This window comes from Aptenodytes patagonicus, chromosome Z (genome assembly GCF_965638725.1).
Source record: "Aptenodytes patagonicus chromosome Z, bAptPat1.pri.cur, whole genome shotgun sequence".
NCBI lineage: Eukaryota > Metazoa > Chordata > Aves > Sphenisciformes > Spheniscidae > Aptenodytes > Aptenodytes patagonicus.
In genome coordinates this window covers 87,908,433-87,920,722 of record NC_134982.1, presented here as the reverse complement: position 1 = coordinate 87,920,722, position 12,290 = coordinate 87,908,433, and the positions used below count along the sequence as shown (strand labels likewise).

Here is a 12,290-nt window from a genome sequence, read left to right as displayed (position 1 = left end):
CACAAGAAGCTGCGAGAGGGCACAGCCAGGACAGCTGACCCAAACTGACCAAAGGAATATTCCATACCATGTGACGTCATGCTCAGCATATAAACCAGGGGAAAGCTGGCCGGGGGGCTGCTGCTCGGGGACTGGCTGGGTATCGGTCGGTTGGTGATGAGCAATTATTTTTCATTTGCGTTACTTATCTTTCTTGGGTTTTATTTCTCTCTCTTTGTGTTATTTTCCTTTTCATTACAATTTACTACTATTATATCATTCTTGTTGTTGTTGTTGTTGTTGTTATTATTATTATTATTATTATTATTATTATTATTATTATTATTATTATATTTTAGTTATTAAACTGTTCTTATCTCTACCCATGAGTTTTCTCACTTTTACTCTTCCAATTCTCTCCCCCATCCCACTGAGGCAGGGGGAGTGAGCGAGCGGCTCTGTGGTGCTTAGTTGCTGGCTGGGGTTAAACCACGACAAGTAGCTACCAAACAGATTGACAGCTACATCATTTTAATGGTGATGAATGGTCCTCTAATATGTTTTGAAAAGAACTATACCTATTACAGATAGGGACACACAGTGTTGCATCTGAAGCAGGTTCTCTGAGACCATTTGTCTCAAAACATACAGTATTTCACTGTAATAGTAAATACAAATATGATGGGATGATACTTTTCATGCAGCACAATAACAAGTGTTAAATTAATCTCCTTTGCAGAAGAAATGGGTTATTACTGTCTAAAATACTTGGAAAGAATTTGGAGTTTCAAAACCAAGTTCTTCCACCATATTATTAGAAATAATAAAAATTTTAAGAAACGCATTTATTTCTTAACAAAAATTGTTCTTTGCCATCAGAGGAGGGCTGCATCATACTGTCTATCAGGGAGCAGCAATGACTGGCTGGTCTTTGAGGGCTGGGAGAGAAGGGGTATAACCTGAATGGCAGGGGAGGGACCTTGCCAGCCGATGCCCATCCTACTGTCCCCAAGGGAGGCAAGTGGGGCAGGCACCGGAGTGATAGTCTAGTTCCACTGAGAGTCCAGGTCATCAGGCAGTTAAAGCCTATTAGTGAACCCAGGACCCCAACACTGGTTACGCTAAATAACAGTAGAATTTCTGCTCAATTTGTATTAATGTATATCTTGTTATACTTATTTTTTCCTTCTGAAACATTTTTGTATTCTGCTTCTTCATATGATAGCCTTGTATTAGAGAAATACTTAGATTTTCATAAGAAGTTACTATTGACTATCTGAAACAATATTTGAAAACTGAATAATCAAATGTTGCTTTTTGCCCCATAAACCAAGACTGAAAGAAATAATTACCTTGTTTTGACAAGTGAGCCGAAGAAGTATGACATAGAAGTCTTACAGGAATGTATACATGAAAACTAGGCTGTCATGTTTACAAGGTGATTTTTTTAATATGATGAATTTTTTAAAGAGTGACTGGTCTGTAAACTATACTGATATTAGTCAGTATAAAAAGCTGCTTTTGGCTATCCGGTAAGGAAAAGAGTTAGGAATAAATATAAAATTTTGATTGTGCAGCTATTTTATGAAAACTCTGAATCATTCCAAGCTGTTACTATTTTTGCATTACATGTATCTATTATACAGTACATTTTACACCAATTATTGACTGTTCTGCAAGCATACTTGAAGAAAAGATGGGTTTGAGTTATAGCTATTGAATAGAGTTGGCATCACATTCTGTATGAACTCTGAGCTATTTCTGAAGAGAAAAGGGAATGGATTTTTGTGACCATGTCTGAATATACAGGAGTGAACAACTGTATTTTCAGTATTCCTTTTAAGTCAATTCTGTAAAGTGCTGTTTAATGTTTTTCCATTGGTTGCAGAATCTTCCCAAGTTGGCCTATTGGTTTTTGGCCAGAAAAACTGACTGAAGTATTTCAGCATTTGGGAGAGTGCTTTTTAACTTCTACTTTTAATTACAGTGTCTTTAATTGCAATAACATCTGTTAAGATACTTTGAGTCTTATATTCAAAGACTGATCTTCTCTCAATGCGTTACGTGATGTATTTGATTTACATCCAAACTTTTTAACAAGAAGGGTGACTGAGTTTCAGCTACATCCAAAATGTTGAAAATCTTTGAATTGTTATCTGCAGAGGGGTATTCTGTAGCTTCTGAGAATTTAAGAAAATGATATATCCATGAAATATTTTATAGTATTGTGCTAATTCAGATGTGCGAGATACTAGGCTCTAAAGGACCTTCATGTTTGTTCTAACTTTGTTTTGAAAGAGCAAAACCAGGATCAGTAGTGTCATTTCTGCTGAAGAAATGTGAAGTTCTGCTCCTTGTAGGTCTACATTCATATTTGACCAAAACTATCATCTTGACCTTGCATCTTAATCTGATGTTCTTTTGGAGCATGCGTCTTATAGACATTTCACTTAGAAAACTCTGAATCTACTTTTCTAGTAGAGCCTCTAGGTAAATTTCCAGCTAACACTGTAATTGCTTCATAAAAGAATATTGCTTGTAAGAAAAATTGTGTATTTATTATGTGGCCAGCAGGTTGAGGGAGGTGATTCTGCCCCTCTACTCCACTCTGGTGGGACCCCACCTGGGGTACTGCATTCAGCCCTGGAGTCCTCAGCATAGGAAAGACATGGACCTGTTGGAGTGGGTCCAGAGAAGGGCCACGAAAATGATGAGGGGGATGGAACACCTCTCCTGTGAAGAAAGGCTGAGAGAGTTGGGGTTGTTCAGCCTGGAGAAGAGAAGGCTTCGGGGAGACCTTCTTGCAGCCTATCAGTACTTAAAGGGGGCTTATAAGAAAGATGGGGGCAAACTTTTTAGCAGGGCCTGTTGCGCAGGACAAGGGGGAATGGTTTTAAATTAAAGGGGGGTAGATTTAGACTAGATAGAAGGAAGAAATTTTTTATGCTGAGGGTGGTGAGACACTGGCAGAGGTTGCCCAGAGAGGTGGTGGATGCCCCATCCCTGGAAACATTCAAGGTCAGGCTGGACGGGGCTCTGAGCAACCTGATCTAGTGGAGGATGTCCCTGCCCACAGCAGGGGGGTTGGACTAGATGACCTTCAGAGGTCCCTTCCAACCCAAACCCTTCTATGATTCTGTGATTAATTAATTGTATTTTGTTGCTGAAATGTTGTGTGCATCTGAATAGTTAACATTTGTCCCTCATGTTGCTACTGCAATATGAACAGTAGTATTAAATACTAAATAGTAGACATGAAATATACTGGTTATTGAGAAGTTTCCACTTTATATGTAATTTTTTCTTTAACTTTGGTAGCAAGTCATCACTGATTATAAAATCAATTTCATTATTTCTCAAAAAAGAGAAAACAGAGAAAACAAAGAGCAGAAAAAATAACTCTGCTAATGCTTTGCTTCCTGTGTAAAGGCTCCGGGGATTTAGTGACTTAGTTTGAGTAGGCCAATGGATTTGACCTGTGTTTTGGCAAAGTGTTTGTTGAGGACAGTGTGTACAGAGCAAGATGACACTTGTTTTCTGGCACATTATAGTGTGTTGGTCTGGATTTTTATGTTGTAATTATTTGCAATGATGTGCTTAATTTCCAGAAAGCAGTTACTCCTTGGACAGAAATTATAAGCACACAGAAAGTAAATTTACCCTCTGTCCTGGTTTCAGCTGGGATAGAGTTAATTTTCTTCCTAGTAGCTGGTACAGTGCTGTGTTTTGGATTTAGGGTGAGAACAATGTTGATAACACACCGATGTTTTAGTTGTTGCTGAGCAGTGCTTACACTCAGTCAAGGACTTTTCAGCTCATCATGCTGTGCCAGCGAGAAGCTGGGAGGGGGCACAGGCAGGACAGCTGATCCAAACTGGCCACAGGGATATTCCATACCATATGACGTCATGCTCAGTATATAAAGTGGGGGGAGTTGGCCAGGGGGCAGTGACGCTGCTCAGGAACTGGCTGGGCATCGGTTGGCAGGTGGTGAGCAACTGCATTGTGCATCGCTTATTTTGTATATTCTTTTATCATTATTATTATTTTCCCTTCCTTTTCTGTCCTATTAAACTGTCTGTATCTCAACCCACAAATTTTACTTTTTTTCCCCCGATTCTCTCCCCCATCCCACTGATGGGGGAGGGGGGGAAGTGAGCGAACAGCTCTGTCGTGTTTAGCTGCCTGCTGGGTTAAACCACAACACCCTCTAATGTATTTATTTATTTTTGTAGTTTCCAGTTATAATAGTGAGAATTTTCTTTTCTAAATCTTAAAAAAAACAATAATTAAGAAAGCTACTACTCTGATTTAAGGTAAAAGAACTTATTTTTTTAAAACCAAAAAAGTAGAAGATATGAAATTTATGTCTGCTTTTATTTTACAGGCGTCCCTCTCTGTAGAACTCTGCTCAGAAGCATGCACAAGGTTTACTAATCAGCACTGATTTTATAATTCCCTACATAAACGCTTCCCTTACTAATCTACATATTTCCCAGGAACAAAATGTTGTATATTTTGATAAGTATAGTCTGATTTTTTTCATTATTTAACCACTTGTCTGTATCTATTTTACAGATTCTGAAAATGGAATGGGGAGGAGAGTATTCTCTTGATTCTTCCAATTTAGACTGTTTGTTAAATGTCCTTCCTGGAGAATTGGAGTTTCAACAAGTCCTTAGTGATCTTGATGAAAAAATAAAGAAGAACTCTTCTAGGTAAAGAGTATTTTATTTGTATCCAAAATATTAGTGAAAGTCATTACATTTAGGAAGAAATACGTCTTTTCTAGTTGTAGGTTAAAATTCTGATAATTATTTTGGTAGTAATTTTACTTTAACCACTTGAGCATTTAACAAATTTTTAATGCCATATAATTTTTGTGCTGTAATATTTCTCTGTATGGTATTTTTAACAGTTGAATCATCTTAATCTTAGGAATTATTGCAGTAGGTGTGATAGTGGAGGAAGAAAATGTGTATTCCCATGACAGTTGTATTTCCTACAGCTATGAGATTTTTTTACGAGAATTTTTATTCCCTAAAAGAGCTACAGAATTTTACAAAAAAGCAAAATTTGAAGTCAGTATGTTCTTTAAGCATTTCTAATGGAAGTAGAAAAAGCAAGTAAGTTAATATATATAATCTTTCTTATATAAGCCATTATTTTACCTATTTCAGTTAAAACTGTTATGCTGCAATAGAAGATTTTCTAAATAGAGTTTGTTTTTTAATATATTTCATTGTCCACTTCTTTGTAACATACTGGTTTTCAAATATCAGTGCTATAGAAACAGTGGAGTACTGAAAGAGTTCTTTGTTGATGTGTATTTTTTGCATGACTACAAAAAAAATCAGCTCAAGGGTTTGTGCCTTATTTGAAAAGTGATGGCAGTGTTTTGTGGCTAAACTCTTTAGTACCTTTAAAATACTTGGTTCTATGAAAGATGCTCTTAAGCAAATAAACTAATTGCCCCTTTAGAAAAGTTAAGTGTACATTCAGAGATATAGCAAATAGCAGACTTTTGTATGAAATTTTGAAAATGCTTGCCTTCGGAAAACAGTGCACGTTACGGAGTCGTATGATTTCAAAGAATGCCCTTCGTGACATCTGTTTTAAGATTGTGTAATTTTCACGAAGCCCACATTTTGACCCTCCATTTTGGAGGTCTTTGCTCCCAAACAGCTTCCTGAAGAATGGAGATAAACCATTGCTGTGTCTCACTGAAAACTGATTTCGGTCATCTCTGAATTATTGTTATATTGCTTATGTCAGGCTGAGACATTTTTCAGGCTTTTTATTTATATTACTCATATCTCACATTTTGAACATTTTCATTTAAAAACTTAGTGTTTACAAATGTAGTTGCGATAGTAATAATCCCACGGTAGCAATGATAGTGAAGATCTGGGAAATAAGCTATTGTGGACCACTGCATAGTGCAATTTCATATTACAATTTTTCAGCTGTTGACATCAGTGAAATGTAGAGACATAGAGTTTAGTTGATGTCATAACACAGTTACAGGTACTTATGTTTTGAGTTGCTATGTTCTTATATATCTGGGAAAAAACAGCATCAGCATTTTTGGCAGATGTGTTGTCACCTCTTCAACTACCAAATAAAAGTGATTTTGTCATCATTATGCAGAGCCAGCCTGAGAGTTAGAAAAATTATTATCAAGATGAGTCTTTGGAATGCATGCTTTAATACTCTTTGTTTTTAATGACTGTAAAATGTATGCTGCTGGCTGAGAAAACTTTTGGCTATGGGAAAGCAGGCCAGCTGTTCGTTCCTTTTGATGGTACATTATATCAGTTAACATTTTATGTTACATTTTTACATTAACATCATCACAGTGGAACTATTTGTACCCTTTTAAGAAGGCTGATTGTCCCCATCTTAGGGACATACAAATTAGAAAGGCCCTTTGCTGTAAGTTTTGTAAGATCCAAATGGTATTATATCCAAGGAGAGCAGGAAATTGGAGTAGGGTGTGGTACACAGCAATGCATGTCAGGAAAAGCTTTGTATTTCTGCTGAATAGACACTAGTTTTTAAACTAACTTTCACAAGGAAAATCAGAAAGTAGCCCTGTAGTTACCACTGATATTTTGCTCCTGTAATATGTCAGTTTCAGAAATGGAGAGGAGTTTAAAAGAAGATGGACAGCAGCTGATGTGACTTTTAAATTAAAAAGAGTCCTTTTATTGCTAATATATTAGAGGTAGCATGGAATGAAATCATTTTCAAGTTACCATTGATCTTTGTAAGTGGTATGATAAGAGCAGCTCTATGTGCTACAGTGATACAATTGGAATACAATCCATTTTTCATCAGATAGATTTATGATTTTATTATACCACAGAGAATAAACATAATAGTATACAGCATATATATATTTTAAAAAATAAAACATTGTGTAAAAAATTATGATCCAAAAGTGTGTAAATCACTTGAATGCTCATTTATTGCCTTCCAACTGAATAGCTTTTATAAAATTGTGTGACACGACAAATCAGATACGCTTTCCAGCAGTTGAATTACCTTCAGTATTTTTGTATTGTACCAATTCTATTTGGTGCTATAACAAAAAAAAAAAAAGGCCATCTGTGTGAAATTGTTTCATTTGCAAGTTTTAAGGGAGTAAATGGTTCGTTCATTCACTATCATATAACAGCGCTCTTATTATACTTGAATGTTAACTTTATTTTTACAGCAGTTTATAGAGGCAGGTGAATATGAACTCTCAAAACCATTGTCATTGCTGGCCAGTTTTATATGCAATGATAGTCTCAGGTTATTCTAAAGTGTGAAGTTGCATTCATAATTTCATCAGGATGGCCACTTGTCTTCAGTCATTCCCCTCACATTTGCTTTGACTTACACTGTTTATCAAACCTGATTTTTTGGATTTTTTTTTTCCTAATATGGAGAATTAGAATTAGTAAGAGTTAATTTTTGAGCAATCCACAGAACTAAACTTGCAGCTGATATTTAATACTTCTAAGCAGAAAATAAGTTACAGGGCTTGAAACCAAGCTTATAGTGCATAACTTGGATGTGATTGTAAGCATGAAATCTCTTCAGCAGTTGATTTTTTTTGTGTATCAAAAAAGCCAATCAGTTCTTCAGTGAGTGATTGGCTGCCTTTTAGTGGAGATAAAGTGGTGATAAATTCCATGAGGCTGTAGGACAGTGTGGGCTATTCTAGGTCTTCTTCAACAGAACAATTACTCAAAATTCAACAAAATTATTTACTGATAATTGTATCTGCACAATACACTGGAGACTATATCTTTGTAAGGCTTTTCGGAAAGGCTTAATTTGACTTCAATCTGATAAACTTCAACCTGACCCTCTGTCTATTTAACAGTAATTCAGTCATCTGGGATTTTGATGAAGGTCTTTTTTCAAGGGCTCCTGTGAGGTCAATACTAATAAGTGCTTACAGCATTGCATCTTGTCCCATAACTGTTCAATATAAATTGCAATCATTATTTGAACAACTAACAAGATCCTTAACTTGCAAATAATAGGACTATCTGGCAAGTACGTCAGTAAGGATGTTAGTATGGCATTTTCCAGTTGTTGATTATAACTTTGCTGATTTGCATAGAAATACTTCCCACTATCAATACCTCACAATGAAGGGATGGAGAAGTTTCAAACAGGGTATTAAGCACTGCTGTCTCGTTCCATTTTCCTGTATCAGAATTAGAGTGTGCAAGGGCTCACGTGTTTTTAAACTGAGATGTGCTGCAAGAGTTATCTTCCTCTATTTTATTTTGAAGAAAATCTTGGCTTATTCCTCTCTGGAATTTCCAGGAAGCAGCTAACCTCACTTCCTTGGTATTCAAGAGAATTAGCAAAATCTTGGCATCTCCATCCAAAATCCCAGTAGTGGTTGAGTGTTTGCTAGAATTTCAAACTAGAGCTAATAGTAGAGGAATAAAATTGGTAATTTTATCAGTTTTACTTGGGCATCATATTTATCACAGCTCTCAAAAAGAATTCGACTCTTCTGTGTGAATGTAACCTGCTTGCTGTATGAGTGCATTACATAGTATTTAGTTGAGAATTTAGTACCTGTTAAGATATTAGAATAATATTACTAAATTCTTTGTCGAAATAGTATCTGTGTACCCACTGCCCTAGATTAATTGCTAGGAATGAGTAATTAAAATGAGAAAGGAATGTAATTTTATTCCTATTCAGCCTGTGTTGTCTTTGTGTACTATCACTGAGTTCAGGATAGTTGTTGCTTATCACCTTATTAGCTGGGCAGCACAGAGTTTCTCAGAGATTGGCTATTTTAACAGACACACAGTTTCTTAACTCCAATCTGCAGTGATTATAATTGTGTCAGTATCTTAGGTAGTTGGTTAGCTGCCACGTACATCTACAGGAGCTGTAATCTTTGACTGCATTGTGAAATATTCCATTTCATTTCATATGAGGATACAGGAGAGAATGTTTTTTTAGCCATTATTTTTCACTATCATGTTTTGGTGAATGGAGTTGAAAGACTCCCGTGTTTCACTGCCAGCCTTCTGAAATAACTTATCAATGCACAGCTTACATCTTGTGGACTGAAATATCTCAAGTCTTTTAAACAAGATTGGCAATTAAAGGTAGAGAGTGGTTCAGTTAAACTGATGGTTCTCATATGGTTAAGCTGTTGAGTAAGTTTCTCTTGCTGAGGTGCAGCAAAGTCATGATGTTCTATTTCTTTCTGGTTTCAGTGGTATAGTTACTTTACAGATTCGGTGGATATGTTTTGTAAGTAGCTAAATTAGAGATATGAAGTAGCTTGCAAAGTCCTTGAAGCAGGGGCTGCATTTTTGTTTTACGTCTTAAGGTCCAAGATTACAATAGGAAGAATTTGAGGAAGTGAATTTTTTCAAGACTTTTAGCTTTATAGTAAGCCTGTAACTTCCAGGCTCATATTTTAAAGAATTGCTGGTTTTAAAAACAAGTATCAAGATATATTTGTCTTAACAGTTTTTTTCTAAAGAGGTAAAGTTTTTGTAGTCAGTCTTTCCATCAGTTTCGTATTGCTGCTTACAAAATAATGTTTAACTTCATTCTTATTGGTCTTATTTTACTTTGAATAGAACTTAGATACGAAATATGAATAAGAGAATAATATAGTCAAACTATGAAAAAAAAGTTAACATGCACACAAATACAAGGTGATAATAAAACCTATGTTATTAGCAGGAGCAGCTTTACTTTCCAGCTTTCTCCTCTGCTGTTGAGGTCACCATTGTAAAGAACATAAAATATAAAAAGGAATTTTATCTGTTTATGCGAGTTACTGAGAGTAAGAAAATGGACGTGCCAGAAAGAATAAGCTGATGGTCAGATAGACTAGAATGGAACAGCATAAACATTATAGGCCTGGAACTATAATAACCTAATTTTTTTTCAGAATTTTAGAAATCCTAAGAGATACATTGTACCATGAATGTTACTGTAGGTTATCATAAGCATTGCAGCAACATGCAAGATGATAAATAGCCATTTTTGGTAAAACTTCTTGTTTCTATTCAAGATAAAGTTACCAAAACATTCTTCACATGAATCTTTATGGGGTTTTTTTCAGTTAGATTGTATCTAGCAGTTTAAAAGTTACTAGAAAAGAAGTTATTTATATTTATGGTTAAATTGCTGTTTATTAACACATGGTAGTGCTGAGGCACCAGCAATGACCTCATGAAATTGCCTGTAGATCATGGGAAATTTTCTTAATATTTCCTTTTCGGCAGGTCAGCTTTCATGAAATAAAACAAAATGTTTGTTTCCACATGTAACAAGAAAAATGCCTGTGGGAATTATAGTGGTAAAAGTCTTTCTCAAAGATTTCTTACTACTCGAAGTGTACAGCAGGTCCTCTGATACACAGGTTTCCAAATGATATGACTGATTTTGTATAAAATGCCCTGTATCTTCAGCAGTCAAGCTTATTAATGAATATACATGATAATAACAAAGTAGTATTATGTTAGTGCTTCTATCTTCAAAAAACAGTGGAAACAATTATTTCATTATTTTTAAACCAAACTGTCTGTTCTTAATAACAGACATGTAAACTCTGATTCTAAAAGCAGATCTCCATGAATATGAGGATTTAAGCATAAGTAACATGAGGTTTAAAGATAATTTTACTTTATAGCTTAGCAGTTTAATTTAACCAATCTCATTGTCATTTTATGGCTGTTCCATATGCTATATGAAATAAATTGAAACAGTGCTTGTTAGAAATTGAAAGGAGTTAGAAGATCATCCTTCAACTTACTCATAGTAATCCTAGGCAATGGAAAATGATATATGGAGACAGCAACCCTCATTTTGATACTGTGCTTTTCAAAATAATGTTGTATCAGTATGACAGTGCTTACACTATCAGTTCCATTATAGTACTTGGTTTGTAACTGTTTGTCCCTTGATGCAGCTGCTTAGAAAGCAGTCTCTCCACATGATTAGGTTATTCCTAAAACCTGTCATTAACTTAATAAATAAAAGCACCTAGGAGTTCTCAAATTGAGACTGTCTCTCTACAGTGGGAATACTTACCAAATGGTATTGACATGCTACTTCAGAAAAGCACTCCAGTGTGGACACAGATAACATAACAGAACTTTGCTTTGTGTGTAAAAAAAACCCAAAAACCTTCACCTGTGAAAAGGAGAATCTGTTTCAGTGAAATAATTTTCATTGGCATAATGGTATACCAGTAGTACTAACCGCAAGCGTTGATGTCCCCACAAAGGCTAAAGGTACTCTTTGTGTGGGACTACAGATTTCTTTCTTGAAAAATTGGTCAATTTTACAAAAATCCATATGAGCATAACTATAAGATTTCTTTGCTACAGAGAAAGGTTAATTTTTTCTTTGAGCTTTTATATTCCACTCCTTGCTTAGTAGTTTGGTGACTGTTTTTTTCTGTTTATGTCTGAACATTTCAAAGAAAAGTGGAATTATCTGTGGAAGAAAAATTAATTGAGGGCTGTTAAATATGAGGACAATATCTGATTTAAGTCCTTGGGTCACAAACTGCTAGAGACAATGAAAATATTCTGAGAAATCTTAACATTTTTTTTTCTTGTGTTTTTTTTATTCCTCTTTGGCATCTCCTAATGACCACTGTCAGAGAGATGGAGACCTTCCATCTGACCAGGAACAGCTATTCTAATGGAGTACCAGTAGGCTAATTTCCAACAGAAGAATTAAGCACCTCCTGGTTAGGTTCAGCAATGTCTCACCATTGGTACCTGAGCACCTAAAATAGGAATTGTATGCCTCACCTTATCATTAAGGTTTAGAGTTTCAGAGATTGTTTCAGAAAACTTACATATAGAGCACAGAACCAGTTAATGATAGTAAATAGGGAGAAAGCATTAAGTACTGAACTATGTCTGAATTCCCTGTTGCGCTCCAGATCTTGTAGTCCTGATTTAGATAGGGTTGCATACAGACATGGCTGTATTTTTCCATTGACTGGACATGATTTTAAGACACTTTACGCTCCCATCGTGTGTGTATAGTGTTAGTTGACATCATCTGGGTTGATGCCTCAATTTGTTCAACACAGGAACTTACTAAAATATATTTGCAGTTAAACCTTAATGAAAAAGGATTATTTGGGAGAAAAAAAGGAATTTAGCACTTTATATGGCTTTTAGTACTTTTAAGAATAAAATTCATTAACTACATTAAGCACATTTTTCACATCAAAATTATATATTTTGTTTACAGTTTTTAAAACTTCAGCAAATTTCCTTTCTAAAAAAGGAAATCAAAGTCTC

General features: G+C 35.3%; 1 protein-coding gene across 4 annotated transcripts in view; it reads left to right on the top strand.

The window, feature by feature from the left end:
• The window catches only part of KIAA0825 (KIAA0825 ortholog), a 267,900-nt gene that overhangs the window by 46,410 nt on the left and 209,200 nt on the right, over nucleotides 1–12,290 (top strand). For all 4 annotated transcript variants that reach the window (XM_076361837.1, XM_076361838.1, XM_076361839.1 and 1 more), the window contains one exon: nucleotides 4,558–4,697. In XM_076361837.1, coding sequence (XP_076217952.1) covers nucleotides 4,567–4,697 — 131 coding nt within the window. In that variant the 5' untranslated portion in view covers nucleotides 4,558–4,566. The remainder of the gene's footprint in view (nucleotides 1–4,557; nucleotides 4,698–12,290) is intronic.